We start from the raw sequence: 24822 nt of genomic DNA, 5'->3' as shown, positions 1-24822 counted from the left end.
AAAAGTAAAAAAGTCTGACAATACCAACTCTTGGAGAAGATTTGGAGGAAATGGAATTCTCAGAGACTGATGATAGAAATGTAGAATGATACAGCATCTTTAGAAAACAGTTTGGCAGTATCTTAAATTGAACGGATATATGATCCAGCCATTCCACTCCTGGGTATTTACCTAAAAGAAATGAAAGAATGTATCTACACAAAGACTTGTATATGAATGTTCATAGCAGCTTTATTTGTTGTCTTAGTCATTTCAGGCTGCCATAACATAATACTATAGAAGGTGGCTTAAACAACGGACATTTATTTCTCAAAGTTCTGGAGGCTGTGAAGTCCAAGATCAAGGTACTAGCCAATTTAGTTCCTGGTAAAAGCTCTCTTCCTGGCTTGTAAATGTCCACCTTCTATGTGTATCTTCACATGGAGGGAGGGAAAGAGAGAGAGGCTCTCTCTGTCTTTTTTTTTTTTTTTTAAAGATTTTATTTATTTGACAGAGAGAGCACAAGCAGATGGAGAGAGAGGGAGAAGCAGGTTCCCTGCTGAGCAAGGAGCCTGATGTGGGACTCGATCCCAGGACCCTGGGATCATGACCTGGGCCGAAGGCAGCCGCTTAACCGACTGAGCCACCCAGGCGTCCCTCTCTGTCTTTTTATAAGGCCTCAATCCTATGGGTTTAGAATCTCACTGTTATGATATCATTTAACCTTAATTACCTCCTAAAGACTATCTATTGGGGGTTAAGGCTTCAACATATGAATTTTGGGGCAATACAATTCAGCCCATAGTATTCATTAATAGCCCAAAACTGAAAACAACCCAAATACCCATCAACAGGTGAGTGGATCAACAAACTGTGAAATACTCATGCAGTGGAATACTACTCTGCAATAAAATGGAATGAAAAATTTGGATGGATCTGTTAAAATCAAAAACAGATGGAGACCAACCTAAAAAATTTCCTGAGGAAACAAAACCAGTTTGGACATATAAACAAAGTGCTTTTTTTAAAGGTTTTATTTATTTATTTGAGAGAGAGCACGAGAGGGGAGAGGGTCAGAGGGGAGAGGGTTAGAGGGAGAGGGTCAGAGGGAGAAGCAGACTCCCTGCTGAGCAGGGAGCCTGATGCAGGACTCGATCCTGAGACTCCAGGATCATGACCTGAGCCGAAGGCAGTCACTTAACCAACTAAGCCACCCAGGCGCCCCTAAAGAGAATTCAATTTAGCTTATTTTGCAAGGCTAACTTGACCTGGGTCATTTCTTGCTTAGGTTTCTGGAAATCATAAACAAAACTTAAACTGTTTCCCAAGGTAGATATGAAGTTACCACTGACCAATTCTCTATCATTGAAGAAAATTCTAATATTATAACCAATCACTGTGAAGAATAAACAGTCACCGCTTTCTCACTGTATAAACTGCTTTATAACAATATACCCCTGAGCTTCATCCCATGTTTTGGTTTGAGTGCTCCTAGTTTGCAAACTATTTTCTTGTTGTGTGCACAATAAAATTTACTAATTGCTACTCTGTTGATTGATTGGTTTTACTTCTGTTATTTCTGAACTTTTGGCAGATCTCAAAATAACCATGCTTAGTGAAAGAAGCCAGACCTGCTCCCCAAAAAGAGTACATACTGTATGATTCCATTTATATAGAAATCTAGATTTCACTTATATGTGGGATCTAAAAACCAAAACAAATGGACAAACGTAAAAAGCAGAAACAGAACCATAAATACAGAGAACAAACTGGTGGTTGCCTGAGGGGAAGGGGTGGGGGGATAGGCAAATGGGTGAAGGGAAGTGGGAGGTATAGGCTTCCAGTTATGGAACAAAGTCATGGCGTGAAAGGTATAGCATAGGGAATATAGTCAGTGGTACTGTAATATGTTGTATGGTGACGGATGGTAGCTATACTTGTGGTGAGGAATCACTATGTTGTGTGCCTGAAACTAATGTAACATTGTGTGTCAAATTCAATTTTATTTATTTATTTAAAAGATTTTATTTATGTATTTGACAGAGAGAGAGAGAGAGAGGGAGAGAGAGCACAAGCAGGGGGAGCAGCAGAGGGAGAGAAAAAAGTAGACTCCCCGCTGAGCAGGGAGCCCTATGTAGGACTCGATCCCAGGACCCTGGGATCATGACTTGAGCCAAAGGCAGACGCTTAATCCTCGGAGCCACCCAGGCGCCCCTCAACTTCAATTTTAAACATCTAGAAAAATGCAAACTAATGTGATAGAATAAATCAGTGGCTGGCGAGAGCACGACACAGGAAAGAGGAATTACGCAGCAGGAAGATAACTTTTGGCAGGAGGATTATGTTTCCTATCCTGATTGTAATGATAGTCTCACAGATATAAACACAGTTAAAAACGCATCAGATTTTGTCAAACCTCAATCCGCTAAAAAAAAAAAAAAAAAGGCTTGATTAAATTTTTAAGAATTGGATAGGGCTAGGGGCGCCTGGGTGGCTCAGTCGTTAAGTGTCTGCCTTCGGCTCAGGTCATGATCCCAGGGTCCTAGGATCGAGCCCCGCATTGGGCTCCCTCCTCCGCGGGAAGCCTGCCTCTCCCTCTCCCACTCCCCCTGCTTGTGTTCCCTTTCTCGTGTTCTCTCTCTCTGTCAAATAAATAAATAAAATCTTTAAAAAAAAAAAATTGGGTAGGGCTATGAGAAGAATTGACTTAAATCCATGAATGAGGTGAGGTGAAAAGGGGCAAGAGGTTTATATTCATGAATGGACAAGGCTAAGGCATTGGTTTAAACCCACTATGGAGTGGGACTGAGAGAGGGTTTGGTTCCGTCCACTCTGGTAGTAATCAATATAGATTAAAGATAAACACCAGGGCTGCTAACCACATAGCTTGGCTGGCCCCAATGCAGGTGATTTGGAAGCTTTATTTCTAAATTCTTGACTATTTTACAATGCACACCCCATTACCATCACTTCCTAGAGGGGTACACTGAGGCTCCAGATAAAGTGGTGGCTAGGGTTCCACCTCCTGTAACGAGGGTTGGGCTTCTGTCTGGACCCCCCCACCCCCCAACCCTGCCAACAGCCTTAGTGACCTAAGAACTGTTACTTCAACCCAATCCTTGCCCCTGTCCCCAGATTTGTGGACCTGCTGGCTTCAGCTCTCAGTGAACCTCCACCCACCATCCAGGGTCCCCACTACAATTCATCCCTGAGGCCTCCTTGGACACCCCATTCTTTCCATAGTCCACCAAGACTGAGCATCTCTCAGTTTGGAAGCTATTCCCCATTTCTAGACCCTGGAACCCTCATCCTCTTGGCAAGTTCCCTGACCCATTTCCAAAGCATTGAGGCTACCAATGTCTGGAAGCCTCCTCTCACCAACCCCCATCCTGACCTTTCAACAGTGCACAGAGCCTGCAAAACCTTCCATCCACCAATCTACAGAGGCTCAAGCTCCCTTTCCCCAGAATGTAAGTACCCCTGTATCCCAATCACCAGTTCCCAGAGCCATGAGCCCCAGATTGGAAACTATACTATCCATCTTCAGGGCTAGAAGGCTCAATCTAGAACAGGGAAAGGCAGTGAATGAGGTCCAGTGTATTCCGCCCCCCACCCCCCCCAAGACAAGGTCAGGTCAGAGGTGGGAGGGCCAAGAGATCCCAGGAGGAAGGGAAGCAGGGACCATTCACCCCCTCTCACTTAGGACAACACCCAGCCCCTGAAAGGTGGATGAGAGAGGCTGCCCGGCCCCCCAGAATGGACGTCAGGACACAGTGTGTCCACAGTGAAAGTGTCCACAGTGTCCATAGTGAAACAGTCACAGCCCCAGTGATTGTTGGGGGTAAGCCGCCTGAGGCCCGTGCTGTCGTTGGCTGGCTGTGGGGTCCCGGACAGGTAAGTGTCTGAGCCCCTGTGGCCCCAGTTTCTTCCTCTACAAAGTGGTGGTCACAGGCTGTCTCTCACTGCACCCCATTCCCCCTTCCACTACAGTAGCATTGTGCCCAAGGGCTCCCCCCCTCGGGACCTCTGTCTCCAGGCCACCCCCCACTTTCAATACCTAAGAGGGGCCTCATTTCTCCCCTCTCATTGGCTGGCGACCCCTCCCACCCAGGGGCCTTGAAAGCCTCCTGGAGTGCAGGCCCCTACCGCCCCTCCACTCTCCAGGGCACCTGCCCTTCCCGGCTTTTGGAGTCCCCCAGCCCTATCATGCTCAGGGCCCCAAACCTTCCCATGGCCCCCAAGGCTCCAAGCACCCCCCACCCCGCCCACAGCCGCCCAGCCCGACAGACTCTTCCATTTCCCAAGTAGAAAACATTCACTGCAAGTTTACTGAGTGCCCGCCCTACTATGAGCAAAGCTCGTTACAGGCTGCAGAATTCCCTGGTAAACGTGGGCTCCACTTCTGCACCCCCGTTCTTAGTTGTCAGAGCTCGGGCGGGGCCCTTAACTTCTCTGGGCCTCGACTTCCCCTTCTCGCTCGTGGACTAACAACCCCTCCTGGGTGGAAAAAGGAGCCCAGCCCAGGCTCCGGGGCGAACAGAGGCGGCGCCTGAGGCAGAGCGAGGCCAAGCGCTCGCGCTGGCTCCCACAGCCAGGCCTCCCTGCCGGCGGCCAGGTAGGTCAGCGCGCGGGTCGGGGCTCGGGGCACGGGACCGGCCGGCCGCAGCCGCATCCAGGCCCAGGCGGGTCGCCAGGTGAGCGCGCCCAGGAGCTCCAAACGCGTCGCTGGCGGCCTTGCGTCCACCCGGCGGACTTCGGGTCATGGAGCCGCGCGCGGGGGGCGCCACGGACCCTAGGGGGAGCAGAGGAGGTACGGGGGAGGGGGTGACTGGGCGCGTCCCTGCCACCCCTCGCCCCGTCTATCTGCTCCTCACCTTTTCCTTCCGACAGGTGGTAAACAAAGCAGCCCTGGCGCCCAAGTGGCGGGCGGGCGCCGGGCGGCCGGCGTTGGGCTCGAGGTCCCCGACCCTCACCTGCACCCGCACCCGCACCCGCACCGCGGGGCTGCGCACCAGACCCGGGGGCTCTCAGGAGTCTCCGGGGAGATGTGCCACAGGGCTCTGCCTTGGGGTCACTGGGGACACCTGTGGGCACTCAGGGTCTGTAGTGAATTGCGGGGGGGGGTGGCGGTTAGGCGGGGGGGCCTCTGGGTATAAATGGAGGGGCAACTGGAGCTCCGTGGGCCATCAAGGTTGCCTAGGATATCTGGAAGGGGAATCGGGGTTGCCGGCGCCACAGCGGGGGCAGACCGTCCTCTGTCGGGACATCTGGGGGAATCGGGGTCCCTCTCGCTACTGTGCGGGAAGAGTTTGGAATCTGGGGTTATGAAGGGGCAGTCGGAGACCTCCAGAGATAGTCCCAGGGTGCTGGGAAGTGTCCAGGAATACTTCGGTCAGATAGCTCTCTCCAGGGATATCGTGGGCGCAGGCGGGGGTCCACGGGCATACCCGCGATGGTCGGGGGTCGCGGGAGTTGGGAGGGGCAGTGGGAGACCTCCGGAACTATGGAGAGAGTGGCCGGGGGAGCTCCGAAGATCTTGAGGGGCATTCTAGGTTTCGGACGTCGGGGAGCGTGGGGGTTCGCCGAGGCTCGGGCGGGTGCTGACCTGTTCTTTCCACCCGCGCAGGCCGGGGCCTTCCCCTGCGGGCGGGCCCCAGAGCCCGGCAGCTCCTGGCGCGGCTGGACGCGCGCCCCCTGGCGGCCCGAGCTGCGGCCGACGTGGCGGCGCTGGTACGCAGGACGGGCGCCACATTGCGCCTGCGCCCCAACGCGGGTGCGTGTCGGGGGCGGAGCGGGGCCTCCCGGGGGGCGCGGTCTGAGTGGAGCCGGATTCCGAAGTGGCGGACCCGGGATTGTTAGTTACTCCCTTGGGTGGGGCTAATGGGTGTGACTGGCGGCGGGGCGGGGCTTGGAGGGAGCTTCGAGGGGGCGGAGCCTTGGCGTTATCCTAGACTATTCCTCCAGGAGGTGACCCTGGGAAAGTTATTGCGTTGGGTGAATGTTGCATGGCTAGTTGTGGGTGCAGGGCTGGATGGTTATCCCTGTCACTGGGGCTTCGCAAGGCGTTTCTGAGGAGGTGGGGCCTGGAGAGTGTTGGGGGCGGGCAGTTGGCTGAGGGGCGGGCCTGGGAAAAAAAAAATCCACTCTAGGGGGTGGAGCCTACAAACGCCAGGGGGCGGGATCGAAATGTCAGATATGGGTTGAAGTTTAGAGGCCAGTTAGAGGGCGGAGCCTGAAAAGTTTAGGAGCCCAATCATGGATTTGCACCCCCCCCCCGCAGTGGGGGCCTAAGGATGTAATATGAGGAGCGGGATCTTCGCGTTCTTAGAGGACTATAGGGTGGTCTGGAGGTGTATTCAAATAGCTGGGCCCAGGATTATTACTTAAAAGTCGGGCTCAGGTCAGTTATTCATGTGGGCTGAGCCCAGTTAAATGGGTGGATGTGTCAGTCTGCATTCTAGAGTCAAGGAAGTGAGGTGAGGCTAGAATGTTAAATCAGGGGGCAGGTCCTAGGTGGTTTCCATAGAGTACCCCTCTGACTGTCTTTTTCATCTTCCAGCCGTTAGTGTGCTGGATTCTGCCGACATAGAGGTTACAGACAGTCGCCTGCCTAATCCTACTTTCGTGGAACACCGGCCGCAGGTACCACCTCGCCCTTTTATTGGATGCCACCTGCTTTGAGACTGGCAATGTATGTACGCTTGTGTTTTTACTCCAGCATCATCGGTCAGAGACATTGGGTACAGGTCCCGCGCCGCCCCAAGTGACCCAGGCTAAGGCACGTTCTGCTTCGAAGCCGCTCCAGACCTCTGGACGGTTCTGCGTGGAACTGGTTCGCGGTTCCACGGGCTTTGGCTTTACATTAAGCGGAGGCCGAGATTCAGCAGGGGATGCTCCTCTGGCAGTGCGTGGGCTGCTGGAAAACGGGCCAGCACAGCGCTCTGGTCGCTTGCAGGTGAGGTGTAAGACGCTGTCCATTCAACAGTGCTAGCCCAATCCTCGCCCTTTGTGGGGGTGCTCTCTATCTGCTTTCTACAATACCCCTCTCTTTGCACTCTTGTAGGCTGGGGACCTCGTGCTCCACATCAATGGAGAGTCAACTCAGGGCCTCACCCATGCCCAGGTGGTGGAGCGCATTCGCGCAGGCGGCCCCCGTCTCCGCCTCGTACTAAGCAGGCCCCTTGAAACCCACCCCGGCAAGCCTGAAGGGGTGGGAGGGCCCCAGAAAGGAGATGGTGGGTTTCCCGAGGGAGAGGGTTCAGAGAGCCGTGAGGGGAAGGAGAGGGTTGCAAAGTGGAGAGGCTGGGGTCCAGGGTGGGAGGGGTTGGTGGTCTCAGTGGGGAGGTCAGAGTTTAGCGTCTTTGAGGGGTCATGGTATTCTCAAAAGCAGGATCGGGAAGGGCAGGGTCCCAGGATAGGAATAAAAGTAGGTTTTAGAGGGGAGGCTTTTGAGGTACTGGGAGAAGAGAAGGGGGAAGGGGTCTGGGGTAAAAGCAGGTGTTTAGAAGGAAGAGCTGTGGTCCTCTCATGAGAAGGCAGAGTGGGTCTCAGCAGAGAGAGGATGGGATGGGGATCCAGAGGGTGCCGGGGGTGGGGTGGGGGTGGGGATCTAGTTCCAAAGCTGAGGGGTCCATACGAAAACGGTTGGGAGTCGAGGCAGATAGTCCGGGGTCCTAGATGGGAGGGGTTTAGCATCTGGAGGTCAAGGTCAGGGTTTGATTTCCTTTGGGATTGTGGTAAATTATTTGGGGGGGCATGTCCTGGATCCAGATGTGGGGGGGGTCTCAGGAAAAGCGTGTGTGTTTGTGTGTGTTGGGGGGGGAGTCTTGAGGGGTGGTAACGGTTCCTGAATGGTTTGTCCAGGCCTCCAAGGGAGATTTCTCTAAGGAGTGGGGTCTCTGTCTCCCGTAGCCCCTGGAGTCTCCCCGCTGCCCTCAGCCCCGGGGGCTCGGCTTTCCATTCCCCACCCTCTCGCCCAATCTAACCCGCAGGTCTGCCATCCCCAGATCGCAGCCCAGATCCTGGTGGACCAGAGGTGATGAGGTCTCGCAGCGTCAGTGCTTCCCCAATTCAGCACCCTCCATCCGGTACAGCGGCCCAAACCCCGGGCAGCCCAGAGCCTAGCCCAGAGCCGCTGGCCGACTGCCCCGTGGTTTCTCCTCCTGAGCGCCGCACAGAGGACCCTGACGACCGAACCCCGGGTTCCCCGGGACCCTGGCTGGTGCCGAGTGAGGAACAGCTTTCGCGGGCCCTAGGGATCCCAGGGGCCGCGCAGCTTGCTCTCGAGATGGCAGCTGGGAGGCGGAGGCACTGAGCAGGTATGGGACGGTCCGATGCTCACTTGGTACTGCCCAGCCTGGATCTGGTGTGCTCCGCCGACCGCACACTAGCATCGCTGGGAGAGCTTCCACTTGGTCCTGCCCCACCCCCACTCCTGCTGTGCCGCGGACCAGCCCGCGCTCCCCACGCAGTGTCAGTGGTACAGCCCTCCGGACGGGCCAGCCCTGCGCTTCTGGTTTTGAGCGGGGGAGGTAATAAAATGGTTTGACCCAGTCTTGACTTGCCAGGTGCTCTAGGCCGGGTGGGGCTCCTGAGTTCACCCCGCAAAGGACGGGGTGGGTCGATCTGGTTTCAAGGAGGGCCTCTTCTTGTAACCATTGACAAGTTTACTTCGTGCTGTGGGCCTCTAGCGGGGTCCGCTTGTGCCGATCCTCAGCCTGGCGTGCTTTCTCCCACCCCGTTTTTCTTCTCCAACTCCTGCTTCTCTCCGCGTTCATTCATTTCACTTTTGGGGAGGTGTGAGGGGCTCACGGATAATCTTTGCTCCCGGCGTGGGGAATGCAGAGGTGGGCCATTGTAGCGGGAGTGCACCTGAATACCCACAGCCCCAGGCAGGAATCGTCCAGAACCTCAGCTGATGGCCCGATAGCAAGGTTAGAACCAGGGTGGCTTCCTTCACCAGGAGCCTGTGGTCTCTCACTTCCGGCCTTGGTCGGCCAGCTTTCGCGGGCACGTAGACTGACACCCTTAGTGCATGGGCTGGGGCCCTGGAGCCCCCTTTGGGGCGGAGCCGGCAAGGTGTGAGTCAGCGGGCTGGGCTAAAAAAGGCTGTTAGAACCCTTGAGCCGCGCCCCCTCTTCCATAGATGGTGACGAACTGCAGCCAGGCTTGTGTGCACACGCCACATGCTGGGCGTTCCTGGTCCTGGGAGAGGCCAGAGTTTCCTCCATCCTGGGAGCAGAGCCCTAAAGGCAGGGCTTATATGGCCAGCGGGACTCCAACCGGGATAGCCCCGAAGCCAGCGCTGGCCCAGGCCAGAAATGTCCAGTCACCTCCGCTTGTCACCACAACCTGAATACTTGGCCCCACCCTCCCACCCACCCCCACCCCCACCCCCCCTCCCAGTGAAGGAAGTTGTGGTCAGGCGGGAATGGGCAACTCCCACCGGAGAGGGGAGACAAATTAAAAGACCCAAGTGTGAATTTCCAGGCTGACGCTGGGAGGAGAGAGGGACCTCAAAGCCAGACTGGGAGCTGGGGTATAAAGAGGTGAAGAGGTGAATGCTTGAATGGTCATCACTGTGGACATTATGGGGAGTGCGCTGGGGCTTCCAGCTACCCTTGACTCAGAGCCTGGTGGAGGTGTGGCTCTAGGGAAGTAAGGCGCTCCAGTCCTATAAACACAGTCACACCCAGGAGACTAATAATAGTAACCCCAGCCACCATTTACTTAGCCTTATTCCAGCTACTGGCTTTACTTGCAGTATCTATTTTCATCTACTTACACATCTGCTCAACAATCCTGACATGTCTATTTCACGGGGGGAGGGAAGTGAGGTCCAGACAGTATAAATGGCTCGAGGGGGGGGGGGGTTGAAGCAAGATTTAATGAAGGCCGGATTCCCGAGCCGGTCCTTTTAATCTCATCTGCATTTGACAAGTAATAATTGAGCCCCAATTGTTTACCTTGCACTGTGATAGGCACTGGGGAGATGCTGGTGAAACAAAACATAAAAGATTTCTAACCTTGTGTAGACCTATGTTGGAAAAGAAAAGAAAAGGAAAGAAAAGAAAATAAATAAAAGGTAACTTCAGAGAGAGATCAGAGTTATAAAGATAGCAAAAGGAGGTTACGTTGGAGGAAGTAATGATGGTGGGCTGCTGGTTTCTTTGAAGACAACATTTGAGCTGGGACCTGAATGACCAGAAGCGGAATGTATGAAGAGCTTGGGGAAGGGCATTGACAGCCCTGAGAGCAGCAAGTGCAAAGGCCCCGAGGTGGAGCAGAGTTTGTTTTGTTCTAAAAACTCAGACATGTCCTCACAGAGTTGGAAAGCACAAGCTGGGAAAAGTGTGCTTCATTCCTTCCACCACCCAACCACTCTCAGCAACCTGGACTGATAGAAGGGTGCCCCTTTCCTTGGTTTTGAGGGGCCCCAGGTTGAGGGGGGTGGTGGTGCAGGCAGGCCCTTGGGTTTAACTGTGTTGGCCTTCCAGCCACAACTCTTCCCTCAAATGGGATGAGAGTAAAACCAACGTCCAGTCTGGAGAGTGTGATCCTCAGCATTATCTCCAGGGAGATCCTGATTCCTGTGACCAGGTGCCTGTCTCAGGTGCGGAAATCAAGGCTGAGTCAGGGGAAATTGTTCGCTTAGGATAACACACTTCAAATGTCATCAGCCTTGTCCCCCAGACCGGCACCCCAAGAGCCTACCTCTCATCTTGCCAAGCTTCCAGCAGTAAAAAAACCTGGGCTCCTTCCCATCTTCATTCATCTAGGGCGGTGCTGGTGGCCCCTTTCCTTAGAACCAGGAAACAGGCCCAGCGCTTGGGGCCAGGGCCTCCCTAGGATTGCAGAACAGAGAGTCAGCCCCTGGGTTGTGACACCGTTAATAATGTCTGTCCCCATTTACTGAGCAGCTTGATGCTCACCAAGCCCTATTCTCTCTTAGCCTGTGCGCTAGTGCAGTCTCATTTCGATCACTGCTAAGAGGTTTATTCTACCCACTATGATCCTTTATCCGAAATTTGAAGTCCACAAAGCTCTGGAAATAGCTTTCCCACGTGTTGGGCACCATTTGGTTACAAAACCTAACATGACTTAATGAGGGACAATTTTCAGTTCTGGCTTATCCCACTTATTGTGAACGACTTCCACCCTTTTTCTTGAATAAATATTAAGGTGTTTATTTAAAAAATTTTTTTAAAGATTTTATTTATTTATTTGACAGAGAGAGACACAGCGAGAGAGGGAACACAAGCAGGGGGAGTGGGAGAGGGAGAAGCAGGCTTCCCGCTGAGCAGGGAGCCCGATGTGGGGCTCGATCCCAGGACCCTGGGATCACGACCTGAGCCGAAGGCAGACGCTCAACGACTGAGCCACCAGGCGCCCCTATTTTTTAAAAAATTTTTTAAAAACGGGGCTGCCTCAGACCTCGCTGAGAGTGTTAAGAAATACACAACTTTCTAAGATCCGAAATATTCAGAATTCTGGAAACATACCTGGGTTTAACCACGGCCTCAGCCATTTTTACAGCTAAGGAAACTGAGTCATGTGCTTGCCCCAAACCAGATCCCCGAGGTTCTGAATTGAGGCAGCACCGAAAGCATTCCTATTCCGAAAGCGCAAAAGACCTCTCCGTTACCGCACATGGTACCCCGAACTGCCAAGCCTCAAAGGCTGGCGCCCCCGGAGGTGGGGTGCCCTGGGGGCTACGCGCCCGGCGGGGAGTATCCTTGGCGGGCGGGGCAAAGGGGCTTCCGGGGCGGCAGCCACCTGGCCCGGCCCCCTCCGGCCCCGCCCGCTTCTGCTCCGCGAGGTGATTCACTCCCTCCTTCGCCCCGGGGGCCCCCTTCCCGGCCAGACGGCGGGCAAGACGGCAGGGTGTGCAGCGTCTCGGAATCCGCGAGCAAGCGAGTAGATACTCCGCGCCCCTAGGGACCCCGGCCCACCCCATGGCGGATTCCGAGCGCCTCTCGGCCCCCGGCTGCTGGGCCGCCTGCACCAGCTTTTCGCGCACCCGAAAGGGAATTCTCCTGTTTGCTGAGATTGTGAGCGTCCCGGGACAGGCGGGTGGGCAAAGGCAGGGTGGAGTGGCTGGACCACGCGGAGCCCAGAGGCCCCGGGTGAGGCAGGCGCGGGCCTGGAGGCGCTCCGCAGTGGGGCGCGGGTGGGTGGGTTAGTGGTGGAGGCCCGAAACCAGGGGCTCGGGGCGAGCCAGGGGGGTTTGGAGAAGGTGGTCAGGAGCCGCTTGAGCTACGGAGTGACGCGAGGGGCCCATAGCGCATATGGGGGGCCCTGTGGAGGGAGACTGCGTGGACACATCAGTGGGCTCCTTCGGAGGGATCCCAGGGGGCTAGGAGGCGGGGGGCCTCCCGTGGCAGGGAGTGGCGCGGCCTGGGCACAGGCGGGCGGGCTGGCTGCGCGCCCAGGGGCGGGGCCTACTGGGGTGGGGCCCTGAGCCCTGGTCCTACGGGGTTGGGCGGTCCGCCCTTTTACCAGTTCTTCCTCGCCCTTCTGTGGTGGGGCAGGAGGTCCCTAAGCTATTCGGGCCGCTCGGGGAGCCTGGGTTTCCCATCCCCCTGAAAGTGGGCGCCGCCTTTGATTCACTTGTAAAAGGGGTGCGACGCCTTTAACAGAGCCCTGCCCCTCCGGTGTCACTCTCACCGCTTCCCAAAGGGGTTGCCGAGGGAACCGCAGGTCCCGCCCCTGTCGAGGCCCTGAAGCTGGCCGCAGCAGTGCTCACCAAACACCTGGCGGCACCACTCCCTGCAGCCCGCCCCTATGCTGGAAGGGGAAAGGGGAGGGAAGCGGAGGCACCCAGCTCTACCCCTTACTAGGTGCCCCTGGACAAGTCACTTAGCCTCTCTGTGCCTCACTTTTCTCATCTGTAAAATAAAGATACTAATAACAGTACCCAGCTCATTGGGTTGTCGTGATGATTAAGTAAATTAATACTTGTACAGCCCCTAGAACAGCTTTTGGGACACAATGAGCACACAGTAAACGTTTAGCTATTAGTATTTGTCATCTTTCCAGTACTGATAGGCATCATCGGAGTGTTTGAGACCTCCAATTTAAACCAATCCCCTCAGGCCTGGGAGCTGATTCGGGGGGGGGGGGGCCCTTTCCCCTGTCATCCTTCCAGATATTGTGCCTGGTGATTCTGATCTGCTTCAGTGCCTCCACACCAGGATACTCCTCCCTGTCGGTGGTCGAGATGATCCTTGCTGCTATCTTCTTTGTCATCTACATGTGCGACCTGCACACCAAGATACAGATCATCAACTGGCCTTGGAGTGTGAGAAAGGGGCGAGGCTAGGAAGGGGCCTGGGCAGTGGGGATGATCCTGGTAACTCTGGATGCTGACTTCCTCTGTTCTCCCCACGCCTCACAGGATTTCTTCCGAACCCTCATAGCGGCCATCCTCTACCTGATCACCTCCATTGTTGTCCTTGTTGAGGGAGGAAACCACTCCAAAATCATCGCAGGGGTAAAAGCCACAGAGGCAGCTCCAAGGCAAAGACAGAGGGGTTTGAGAATCCAGGGGCCAGTTCTGCCTCTGCTTTTGGCAGGAAAGTATGTGGCCCGTAGCAGGCCACGCTTGTCTTCAGAGCCTGCGGGAAAGTCTGGCCCAGGCTCTGGTTCTCCTCCCAAGATCATCATTTGCTGTAAAAGGCCGTGCCTTGTGCAACACAGGGACCTTTGTGGAAAGCACAAAGAGGCGGCCTCTTTGTCAACACGTGAGACTACCATCTGCTAGAACTTTGTCTCAAATGTACAGTGTGAATGGTGCCACTGACATGTGGGGCCACCATGTGGTTACCCTGTGTTGAGAGGTTCTAGGAGGAGGGAGGGTGGGGTCGATTCCAGTCTCCTGGCCTGTCCCTGGGGCTCTCTGGCTTCCTGATCTGGGTTTTTAGTCACCATCCCTGCATGGGGGCAGTCATTGGAGGTGGTAGATACAAGGAAACAAGAGGCTGAGTAGGCTGACCACGTAATCCAACCTCCCTCACTCCCACCCCCACCCTCAGGTACTGGGCCTACTTGCTACAAGCCTCTTTGGCTATGATGCCTACATCACCTTCCCCTTGAGGCAGCAAAGACATACAGCAGCCCCTACTGGTAAGTGTGTGTGTTGGGGGTGGGGGGGACTGTTGCTGAGGGTGCTGAGGAGAGTAGGAAAGGGGTCTCCCAAAGGCCCCCTTATTGGTACTGATGGCTTTAGTGCCAATAAGTACCATAAGCTTCAGTATTACTTGTCTGGAAATGGATCCTACCAATGCTTTCCTCTCTTTTCCTCACTTGCAGACCCTGCAGATGGCCCGGTGTAGGTGAACTCCCTTCATTTCTCTCCAAAGCCTGCAAATAACACTTCCTTCGGAATAACTCCTCCCTGCCCTTACAACACTCCCAGCCAACTCCCAGCCTCTTATTGAAGTACAAGTGCCTTTATTGGGAGAATCTGTCTTCCTACCTGCCAGTCCCTCCTGGGTGTGGCCATCTTTAATGGGTGTGCCTCTGTCTCCCTTCCTTCTGCAGTACCCAAAAGGAGACACCTGTTCTGCCCGGACTATGCACCCACTTAAGCCACAAAATGAGAGGAGGAGGGAACCTCAGATTTCAGATTCTAGGCCCCAGGTTGTGACCCACACCAAGTAAACTCCTCAGTGTGGGGGGTGGTTCTGTGGAGGGATAAATAAACAGATGGTTAGAACATATGATAATGAATAAATTAATCCTTTGGTCAAATGTGGATAAATCTCAAGCATCAGGAGGGGGAAAATTGGGGAGGGGGACGGCTGGAGCAAGGAGGTGAAGAAGCCAGGCCTGTTTTCTGACAAATATTAAATTACTTCATTAACACAAACGGATGAAGGAGGAAGGGGATTTATGACTTCGGTTGGGGGATGGGATCATCTACACTGACCGGAGAACGGAGCCCTCCAGGACTACACTGCCTTCAAGCCACAATGCAGTTCTTGTCTCTGGCCTGGCGGGGCATCCCTGGGCGTGAGCTCCTGGGGAGCTGTGGAGATGGGGATTTGGGGGTTCCCGCTGCATTGTCCTGAGCAGGCCCGGGCCTGCACAGATGTGGGGGCAGCGGGATGCGTTCCCCTAGGAAGAAGCCATCCTCCTCTGAGGACTCGGAACTGGGGCTAGAAGATGAGCTGGAGCAAGATCCTGAGTCCGAGCCCGATCCCAAGTCACACTGGCGGTGGCGATGTCTGCCCGAGTGGTGGCGGTGATGGTGGTGGTGGTGGCGGCGGTGGCGACGGGTGGGGGCCCTGGGTGGGGGACTGCGTGGCCTGCGACGCTGGGCTGGGGGTGCACTCAGGGTCCGCCGCGGGCCTCCGTCAGACACCAGCGGGTCACGGAAGCTGACGCGAGGGGTGCTCTGGCGACCAAAGGCACTATCTTCCGGGCTTGGGTCGGGCTGGCTGGGGAGTCCCGGGGGCGGCTCTGGGGGGCCGCGGAGCCCCAGCTCTGGCATGGAGTGGCGGTGGGGCGCCCCTCTCAGAAAGTGGGCGGGCTCCTCAGGGCCTGCAACTGGAAAGAGAGATGGAGCAACTCCCTGTTATCTGGCCCCCGAGGGGAGGCCCGTGGAAGGGCCTTCTCTCCACTTCCCCCCATCAGGACTGGGAAAGTGGGAGCAGCGGTCGGAGGGGGGCAGCGAGGTGGGGGGAGTTTGGGAAATGTGAGGGCTGGGGCAGGCTCTGGGTGGAGGGAATAGGAACGTGGCTTCTGATGGAAGGAGGGGGTGACATCGACTAAAGCCGACCAAGTTAGCCATAGAGTGGGGGCGGGGCCTGGGCGCGGAGGGTGGAAGGTCTGGGGTTTGGAGGAAAGGAGGAAGAACTTGGGTCAAGAAGGAACAAGCTGAGGCTAGGGGACGGGCCTTGTAACAGAGGGGGGCGGAGCCAGGGTTCACGAGGGGGTGTAGTGTGGGCTGGAGACTAGGCCTAGCACGGTTTGGGGGATGCAGCCGGGGCTGAGGTGGGGGCGGGGCCAGGGATGCCGCAGGTGAAGGGCCAGGGCGAGTCAAGGGGAGGGGCGGGGCTTGAGATGGGGCGGGGCTCCGAGAGGCTGGGCGTGGCTCGAGGGTTAGTTTACCAGGTTCCGGCTCCGTGCTGGTCCCTTTGGTGGCGGTCTCCGCCGCTTCCTCCGTGGCGGAGAAAGAGGCCGTGGATGCCGCGAGAGGTGCGGAGACCGTGCCGGCGCTCCAGCTCCGGCGGCCGGTCGCCGAAGCCGTGGGCTCAGACCCCAGGCTGCAGGCTCTCGAGCAGAAGATTAGGCCGCGGCGGGGCAGGAAGGGGCGGCCCAGCAGGGCTCGCCCGCAGCGACTACAGCAGAAGCAGCGGTCTGAGGCGTGCCAGTGCTGGCCCTCATAAGCCATCTGACCCTGGTCCAGGCCTGCGGGGACCGAAGAGAGGGGGGGAAACTGAGGCAGAGCCGGCAGGCATATCCCCTGCCCGTCCTGAATGGCGCCCTTCTTGGGAAGAGGCAGGGAATCTGAGGCAGGGTACCTCAAGACGCCCTCCCTCCCAACTCTCCAGAATGGGGCCCTTCTCTGGAGAAAGCAGGGAAACCGAGGTTTGGGCTTCACCCTAAGGTTCCTCATCCTTTCTCTCCTGGAAACCGGCTGATGTCTCCTCTTCTCCCTTTCTTTCTTTCCCAGGGTGCCCCCTCCCAGATTGGGGGTGGGCATTGGACTCTAAGATGTGGGTCAGGCTTAGACATTAAGAGGTGGCTTCAGGTGGATGGAGTGTAGAAGGTGGACGGAAGGAAAGGCCTGGGTGGGTGGGTGAGGGGCAGGGCTTAGAAGGTAGGGCGGGGCCTTGGTGGGAAAGGAGTGGGTCTTAGAGGGTAGGGTGCGCCTTAGGAGGTAGGACCTTACCTAGGCTGATGCAGGAGTCTATTTAGAGTCTGGGGGAGTTGGGCCTTGGCTGAAGGAGTAAGAGGGTAGCCCCAGGGGGCTGGGAATTAGAGGGAACCCTGGAAGTGGGCCTAGATACGCAGTGGTGCCTAGGTCGTGCAGGGGGTGGTTTAGAGAGTCCAGCATGATGGGGGATACTGGTGAGGGACTTGCGGAGAGGGGTGGAGGGCTATGCTGCCGGCGCCCGACTCCAAGTATGGACTATAACGGAGGATCCTGGTGCGGCGGCGCTCCGGCCCAGCCGTCCATCTGTCCTCCGGTCCAGTCGCCTGTTCACCCACCAATGTGCTCCCCACAGCCGTCACAGTACTCCGCGTGGCGGGCCTCGTAGCAGGCACAGCAGTGGGGGCGGCTCTGACGCATGACGTAGCGCTGCCCTCCCAGCGAGACTTCGCACTCGAAGCAGCAGAAGTGACCCATGTGCCAGTGCCGGCCCTCGGCCTCGGTGCACTCAGGGGAGAAGATGATCTGCAGGGGGGAGGAGGGGGGGACACACACGGGCCACTTCGGCCATCAGAAGGGCCTGCCCCTGGCCCTGCTCACCCTCCACTCCCACCCCGGGGAGGGGGCAGAGAGGCGCGAACCTCGTCGCAGGCTTGGCAGCGCGGGCGCAGGCGTTCGGCGTGGTGGCGGCCACAGTAGACTTTGCCAGCATGGTAGAAGTAGATGAGGTCCACCAGCAGCTCGCGGCACGTGGAGCACACGAAGCACTGCGGGTGCCAACAGGCACCCAGGCCTGCTCGGCTGGCGAATACGGCGATGTCCCCGCCTCCGATCTGCTTCCCGCACTGCCAAATGACAGAGAGACGCTGCCGCCGACATGGTCAGATGGACGGGGGTCAGCCAAGGCCTGTCGCACGTGGGCCTTCCCCTGGCTGACCTTTGTGACTGGCTCCACCTGTGGGGCAACTTTTAGGCGGGCCCTGCCTACGCGGGAGGGTCCTCTAGAGGCCGACCGGACTCCTGGGGGTGGGAAACCACAGAGACAGGCCCTTCTAATCATGGGTGGCCTAAAAGGCAAGTCGTGTCCTCAGGGCACTGGGGAAATCAAAGAGACAGGCCAGGCCCAGTAGGGGAACCTTAGTGACAAACCTCACCTTAGACCCCAACAGTAGGATCTAGGGTTGGGCTCCACCTACCCGGAGGGGCCTTGAAGACAAATTCCACCCACCACTGGGCCCTACAGACAGGCCCTGCCACTGTGGGTCAGTTCTTTTTATTTTTTAAAGATTTTATTTATTTATTTTTAAATGATTATTTATTTATTTATTTGACAGAGAGAGAGAGAGAGAGAGAGGGAGAACAAGCAGGCAGAGCGGCAGGCAGAGGGAGACAGAGAAGCAGGCCTCCCTGGGAGCAGGGAGCCCGACACGGGGCTCGATCCCAGGACCTTGGGATCATGACCTGAGCCGAAGGCAGGCGCTTAACCGACTGAGCCACCCAGGCGCCCCTTATTTATTTATTTGAGAGAGAGAGAATGAAAGAGAGATAGCACGAGAGGGGGGAGGGTCGGAGGGAGAAGCAGACTCGCCGCTGAGCAGGGAGCCTGATGCGGGACTCGATCCTGGGACTCCAGGATCATGACCCAAGCTGAAGGCAGTCACTTAACCAACAAAGCTACCCAGGCACCCCTGTGGGTCAGTTCTTAAGGACACGTCTCAACCACAAGAGGACCAGAGAGACAGCCCACGCCTCACATCCACTGTGAAGAGGGAACGAAGAGAAGGTCCACTAGGGCCTCCTTAGAGACCGACCACATTGGACGGTGAGCTCTGAGGAACAGGCCCTGTCCACCAGGGGGCCCTATAGACAGATCTTGCTGGCCAGGGAGGCCTTAAGGCGTGGTCCCTGCCTAACAGTGGGATGTAAGGAAACTGACCCCATCCACCAGAGGGGACACGAGAGACAGACCCCTAGGGCTTAAGTGGCAGGCCTCATCTTCCCAGGGCCTAGAGCAAAGGCACTGCTCTCACTCACCGGGGCACTCCCTGGCTCACCTCCTCACAGATGGCCCCAGTGATGGTCACAGGGAAGATGCGCACGGTGCCACGGCCCAGATTCTCCCGCTTCCGCTGCTGGCTGAAGGCTCTGAGCTCTTTCTTCTCCTCCTCTTCCAGTGCCGTGCAGTACTGTGCCTGGGGTAGGAGGGTCTTCCAGGCTCCTCCCACCATGCCTGCCCCCTCCCCTTCCAGAATTCATCCACACTTAGAGAGTTTACTTCTAGGCCTTGGTATAAGGGGGTGCTTCCTGCCCGAAATTCCCACCCCTTACCTCCTCTCCCAGGGCTCAGGGCTCAGCTGTGGTTTGGCCGAGTAATGGCCCAACTGTCCCTGCCTGTCCACATCTTTCATGTCAGATCGGCTTCCCTTTCTTCCTCTGAACCTGTGCATTTCTTTCCAGCTGCCTAGCATTTGCCCCGGCTGTGCCCCCACCCCCCCAACTACCTGGCCTGCCATTCCTGTCTTCTCACTCCTCACCTCACTGTCGTGTGGGGGTAGCTGGTGCAGCAGCTGCTTGATCCTGTATTTTTCCCCAGGACTGTTGACGTAGGGAACCTTGTCCTCTGGGAGGCAGCTGAAAAATTGGTATACCTGGGAGGACGTGGGGGACCGGAGAGAACAATTGAGACTAGGGGTGAGTTGAGATGCAGTGGGATGGTGGGCCCCTACTTGTCGGACAATATTAAAGTCATCGTAAGGGACCATCTACTGACACTCTCCACCTCCCCTTCCTACAGGCTGGATCATTTCCATCACCTCCCAAACATGCCGTGAGTTCCTTCAGGCCTTGACCCCACGTTTCTCTCCAGCTGCTGTCCACCGTTCTTTCTTTTACAGCAGAGTTCCTCAACAGAGCTGTGGGCACTCGCCCCCTCCACTTCCTCTCCCATTGTCTCCAGATCTGACTGCAGTCAAGCTTCCCCACCGCCCCTTCCGTCCCTGCCCCTCCTCCAAAGCTGTTCCTGTCACGGTCATTGACGATGTCTGCACCTTTAAAATCATTTTTCAGGTCTCAGTCCTCATCAGCTGGACCCATCAGTAGCACTGGACACAGTCGATCACTCCCTTCTCCTGGAGACGCTTTGTTCCCTTGGCTTCCAGAACACTGTCCTCAGTTTCCTCCTACCTTATTGGCTGTTCCTTCTCTGTCTCCCTTTTGGGTCTTCTTCAACTAGCTGACCCCCAAATGCGGGAGGACCCTCAGGCTCATCCTTGGTTCTCTTGCCTCTCTCTACATTCACTCCCTTGGGAATCACATCCAACCTCATGGCTATAAATACCACTTTGTGGCTAATGCCTCACAAATCCATACCTCCAGCCCTGTGACACCTCCCTTGAGTGCCAGGCGGCATGGCCACTGCACTCAGATCTCTAACAGGCATCTCAGAACTCCAGATGGCCAAAACCAAACTTACGCTCTTACTCTTCAACTTGCTCCTGCCTTGGCCTGTCCGCTATCAGTTAATCCATCCCTCCCTGAGGTCATCTTTGACTCCTCTCTCTCACACAACCCACAAGCAAATCCTCTTAGCTCTGCTTTCAAAACATATCCGGAATCTGACCACCACTCACTACTTGTGCCACCATTGTCATCAGTCACTGGACCACTGCACTAGCCTCCCCCTCACAGTCCCCCTGCTTCCGCCCTTGCCCCTACAGCCTATTTTCCTCACAGCAGCCAGAGGGAGCCTGTTAAATCCTCAAACAAACCACATCCCTTCTCTGCTCACAACCCTTTTGTGGCTTCTCCTTCATTCAGAGTAGAGGTCAAAGTCTTCTCCATGCCCCCCTCCCTACCCCTGGCCTCACTTCCACCCCCTCTCCCAGTCACTCACTCTGCTCCAGCTGCACTGGTCTCACTGTTCCCCACATGGGCCAAGCACACTCCTGCCTCAGGGCCTTTGCATCGGCTATCCCTTTTGCCTGGATAGCTCTAACCATGGATATCTGCGTGGCACTTCTTTACCTCCTTCAGGAAACCCAAATGTCATTTTCACAGAGGCTGACCTGGGCACCCTATTTACAATTCTAACATTTCTCTTCCTCTACTCCTTCCCTGCTTTTTTTTTTTTTTTTTAATTCCATAGCCCTTACACCATCTGACATATTTTTCCAGGTTTGTTTACTGGCTGGTGCTCATTCTAGGAATCTAACCTCCACGTGGGCAGATGTATTTTGTTTGTGTTTTGTCCACTGCTGTGGCCTCAGTGCCCAGAACAGGGTCTGACATGCAGCAGGTGCTCAATAATTATTTGTTGAGCGAATCAGTAAATGGGGATGTGGCAAATGAAGTGCTGGGATGAGACCTGAGTTAAGCGGTAGAATAGGAGTGGGGTGAATAGGCCCCGACCAGCCCACTCAGTGGTCATTCAGTATTCCCCAAGAACTGGGGAGGGGGGCTGACCACCATGAGATTGCAGAGGGGTCAGAAGGATGCACGCAGTCTAGTGTTGTCCCAGAAATAGGTTTCTACCTGAGTGTGTGTATGTGTGTGCCTGTGTGTGTGCGCGCGCATCTCCTGGAGAACAAGAGTGGGTGGCAGCCTCCGGTCACCTGCTCTGGCTTGAGACCAGGGGGCACCCAGGCATACTCCTCCGAGGCACAGCCTGAGTCATCATCGGAGATGGAGTGGCGCTGGAAGTCTGAGATTAGCCGACACATGATGCGCTCCAGGTCCACAGGCACCGTGTGCACAGCGTGCTCCTCCCTTGGGCATTTGCAGTGCTGACAGATCTTTCTGAGGGGGCCGGGATGGGGGTCAATGATTAAGGGGTAGCTCACTTGGAGTCCTGGGCAGCCCAAGGACGTCCAACTAAGGGGCAGGGACAGGCAGATTAGCACCACCCAAGGACTCCCGAGCCAGGACAAGGCTGTGGGCCCCGGGGGAGGGACTGCTGTGGGTAAGACAGGAGTGGAGGGCGAGGCTGTGAGCTGGGGGCGGGGCTGTGGGGTCTGCAGGCCATCCTCCGACTTTTATCTCTGGGACTCCAGACTTTCCTGGCAGTGGGCCTGAATAGGGGCGGGGCTCTGAGTCTGAGATTGGAGTTATAAATTTAGGGGTTTCTCCTTAGGACTGGCTTTGGAGGTTGTGGGGGAACTTTCCCTAGAGGCGGGCTCTAGCTTGTGCGGAGGCTGTGAACTTGTGCCGGGTGGGGGCTCTGAGCCTGTGGGTAGGGCCTGAGTGTGCCGCCTGGTGGTATTTTATGAGATGTTTGGGGTACAGGGCTCCAGTGGGAGGATAGGACACTGGGTCCGGGAGAGGAGTTCTGAGCCTGAGAGGCGCTGGATGTCAGGGGACAATGCTCAGCGCCTGGGACTGAGGATTTCCCTAGGGATGGGACTCAGTGGCATGCGACAACACTTCTGGGGGCGGGGCTATGTGGCGGGTGGAGCTTTCCTGGGAACAGGACAATTGGGAACGAGTCAGGGGGCGGGGCCCTGAATCTGAGCGTGAGGCTCCTCCCCCAACTGAGCTGCTCCGGCGGACAGGGCTCAAGCCTAGGGGTGTGGCCGGAGCTTCTAGGGGTTTCCCCTGAGGGCGGGGCCCTGACAAAGGCGAGGCCCTGGGATGGTCACCTACCTCCATCCATGCAGTAGGAAGCCGGGGCACTGCTCCCTGCAGGAGTTGCAGGGCTGGCCGCGGTCTGGGTCCTCCGCCTCTGGAGGCTGAAGAGGGTGGGGGCGGACGCGGGACCAGGCGAGGCGCGGGGGCGGGGAGAGAGAAGTCAACGCCCACCTCTCCACTCCAAGGCCCGCGACCGCACGCTGGGGCCTGTCCCACCAGGGCAGCGCTGGGCAGGCTGGGACAGCGCCGGCAGTGCGGGGGAGGAGGACACAACTGAGGTAGAGGCGGGGCAGCTGAGGCCACCTCCCTATATACCCCCTTTTCAGGGAATTCCCTTCCCCCTCACCCAGCCTTGGATACCTCCCACCTGCCTCTGACTCCTTCAGGCCTCAAACACCTCCCCCAGAACTCAGAATACTCTCCCCACCGGAGCACAGAGTCCCTAATCTCGGTGTCTCCTCCCAGGCCTCATCTTGGCCCCTTCTCCACCCAGGAGGCCAGCAGCGTCCAGTTCCACAGGGTAGGAGTCTGAGGCCCCGTCCTTACCTGGGATCCCCACATGAACCCTGCCCCTCTTTTCTGAATCTCAACAGCCCCTCCCCCAAACCCTGGCTTCCCCCTTTCATACCCAAGGAACTGGAGACCCTCCTTCAGGATCTCAGGAGGCCCCTGATCCATTCAATAACCCCCACCGCAAGAAGCCTTGGCCTTTACCCTTCATATCCTAGGGTTTTCACTCCTCTGGACCACCAAACCCAGACCCCACTTAAAGACCCCTTCCAGAGGTAGAGCAACCCTGCTATCTAGGAACTCAGAAAGCTCCTGGCTCAAGTAGAAGCCTGGAAGCCCTCTTCCCCCACATCCCAATCCCTGGACCCTTAATATTCAGGCACCCCAGGAGTGTGGGACCTCACCCCTAAGATCGCCTTCTGCCAAGGTACAGGGAAAGTCCCTTCCCCCTTCCCTCCGAAGCTCAGGATGTCCTCGCTCAGTCCAGGACCCCAGGATCCAGTCTTTTGGCCCTCAGAATCCCCTCCCAGAATTCACACGAGAGGGGAGACCACCAGGTCCCTGGGGTGCTGATAGAAGTGTGCAGAGAGGTGATTAGGGAGCAGGTGCCACCTTCCTCAATCCGCACGCTTCCAGCAGCCCCAGCCCCTCCGTTCTGGGAATCTGGGGATGGGGATTCCCAGACCCTCGGTGGAGCGCCTCCTCGTTATCCCAATCCCCTGCCCCCTCTCCTGGGCCTCAGTTTACCCCTGACTCCCACCGCTGCCCCGAGCCTCGCTCACCGCGCGCCCGGAGCGGCGCCTCCGGGACCCACGCGCGAACATGGCGCGCCCGGGCAGGGTCAAGCCGGGCAGGGTCAGGCCGATGGAATCCTCGCGGCCGTCAGGCCACCGCGCGTCCGGCCTGGGAGCTCTGTTCCGTAAATCTGACACCGGCGTGGGAGGAGCGCGCCCCGCACGGCCCGCCCCTGGCCCTGCACTCACTCCCGGGCCAAGGCGCCCCCTGCCTAGAGGTGAGGGGCAGGCAGCCCAGGAGCGCCACACGGGAGAGCTCCCCAGCCTTCCTGCCCTGGGCCGGAGCCAGGCCTCGGAAGCCTCGGCCGCCAGAGCCCCAGGGTAACACATGGCCTCTCACGGACTATTCCAGGGCTTGAGGGCTCTGTAGTGGAGGAGGGGGGACTTGGAAGTGGTGCGCTAGGGTATTTGTGTTGGCGTTTCGTGTCCGTTTCTCTTGGACGTTTATTTGGAGGAGGGGTTAAAGCCACCTCTTGCCCGCCCCCCGCCCCACTGGTGATGTTCCGAGGGTCTCTTTCCCCGGATGAATGCTGCAAGAATGATCTCCAAGCCCATCGCAGTCCCAGCTGGTGCTCCCTCGCCACCATCAGAGAGCTAGCTCTTAAACACCCCCACAGCCCCCACTCCCAAACCCTATCAGAGCCAGGACTATTTGAGACTTGTGGCGGGAAGAGGTTAAAGTCACTGGCCAGGTTCCGAGGCCCCACTCCCCGCTCCCTCCCTTTCCTTACAGGCCCAGCTGTCCTGTCCCCCTAAGTCCTGAGAAATAGATCTTAAAGCCTTCCTTTCCTGGCTCCTATTTTTCTCTCTCCAGTTAGATATGCCTTTCCCTGAGCTCAGTCCCATAGCTGGGAGTCTCTCCTTCGCATGTCAGGCTTCGCTGTGCCTCAGGGCTGGGAGGAGGGGTCCCCGGCCCGCCGTCAGAACTCGGGCGCCGGGCGGGGGTTTCTAATTAGGCTAGGTGGCGGCAGCAGCAACCGGCCTTTCGGCGTGGGCACAGGGTACCTCCTCCGTACCCAGTTCCATTACGCACGTCCC

At 56.8% G+C, this 24822-nt stretch overlaps 3 protein-coding genes and 1 long non-coding RNA gene across 6 annotated transcripts; 2 read left to right on the top strand and 2 right to left on the bottom strand.

Moving 5' to 3' along the window:
• Window positions 1–4287: 4287 nt before the first annotated feature.
• On the bottom strand, window positions 4288–5707 carry LOC144380357 (uncharacterized). The gene is made up of 2 exons (XR_013444492.1): window positions 5585–5707; window positions 4288–4771 (listed from the first exon to the last, which is right to left on the bottom strand). It is a non-coding gene; the product is annotated as an uncharacterized LOC144380357 (long non-coding RNA).
• MAGIX (MAGI family member, X-linked) lies at window positions 4594–8534 on the top strand. 2 transcript variants are annotated; one of them, XM_078063924.1, is made up of 6 exons: window positions 4594–4789; window positions 5606–5752; window positions 6539–6621; window positions 6698–6934; window positions 7043–7214; window positions 7986–8534. In XM_078063924.1, exons 1-6 carry the CDS (start codon window positions 4741–4743, stop codon window positions 8291–8293), a joined length of 996 nt encoding a protein of 331 aa, XP_077920050.1. In that variant the 5' UTR covers window positions 4594–4740; the 3' UTR covers window positions 8294–8534. The 2 variants fall into 2 exon arrangements, with proteins under 2 accessions (XP_077920050.1, XP_077920049.1); XM_078063923.1 differs by having other exon boundaries at window positions 7971–8534.
• Window positions 8535–11793: 3259 nt separating this feature from the next.
• Window positions 11794–14699, top strand: PLP2 (proteolipid protein 2). The gene is made up of 5 exons (XM_036082416.2): window positions 11794–12029; window positions 13127–13279; window positions 13376–13471; window positions 14013–14103; window positions 14290–14699. Exons 1-5 carry the CDS (start codon window positions 11934–11936, stop codon window positions 14310–14312), a joined length of 459 nt encoding a protein of 152 aa, XP_035938309.1. The 5' UTR covers window positions 11794–11933; the 3' UTR covers window positions 14313–14699.
• A 110-nt stretch (window positions 14700–14809) lies between these two features.
• Window positions 14810–23905, bottom strand: PRICKLE3 (prickle planar cell polarity protein 3). Of its 2 annotated transcripts, none has more exons than XM_036082414.2 (9): window positions 23773–23905; window positions 22496–22581; window positions 21469–21652; window positions 19393–19506; window positions 18913–19050; window positions 17500–17724; window positions 17197–17383; window positions 16093–16392; window positions 14810–15528 (listed from the first exon to the last, which is right to left on the bottom strand). In XM_036082414.2, the coding sequence occupies exons 1-9, from the start codon at window positions 23812–23814 to the stop codon at window positions 14942–14944; spliced, it is 1863 nt and encodes a 620-aa protein (XP_035938307.1). In that variant the 5' UTR covers window positions 23815–23905; the 3' UTR covers window positions 14810–14941. The 2 variants fall into 2 exon arrangements, with proteins under 2 accessions (XP_035938307.1, XP_035938308.1); XM_036082415.2 differs by having other exon boundaries at window positions 17500–17703.
• Between the last annotated feature and the right edge of the window lie 917 nt (window positions 23906–24822).

Source organism: Halichoerus grypus, chromosome X (genome assembly GCF_964656455.1).
Source record: "Halichoerus grypus chromosome X, mHalGry1.hap1.1, whole genome shotgun sequence".
NCBI lineage: Eukaryota > Metazoa > Chordata > Mammalia > Carnivora > Phocidae > Halichoerus > Halichoerus grypus.
This window is presented reverse-complemented; position numbering and strand designations above follow the sequence as displayed.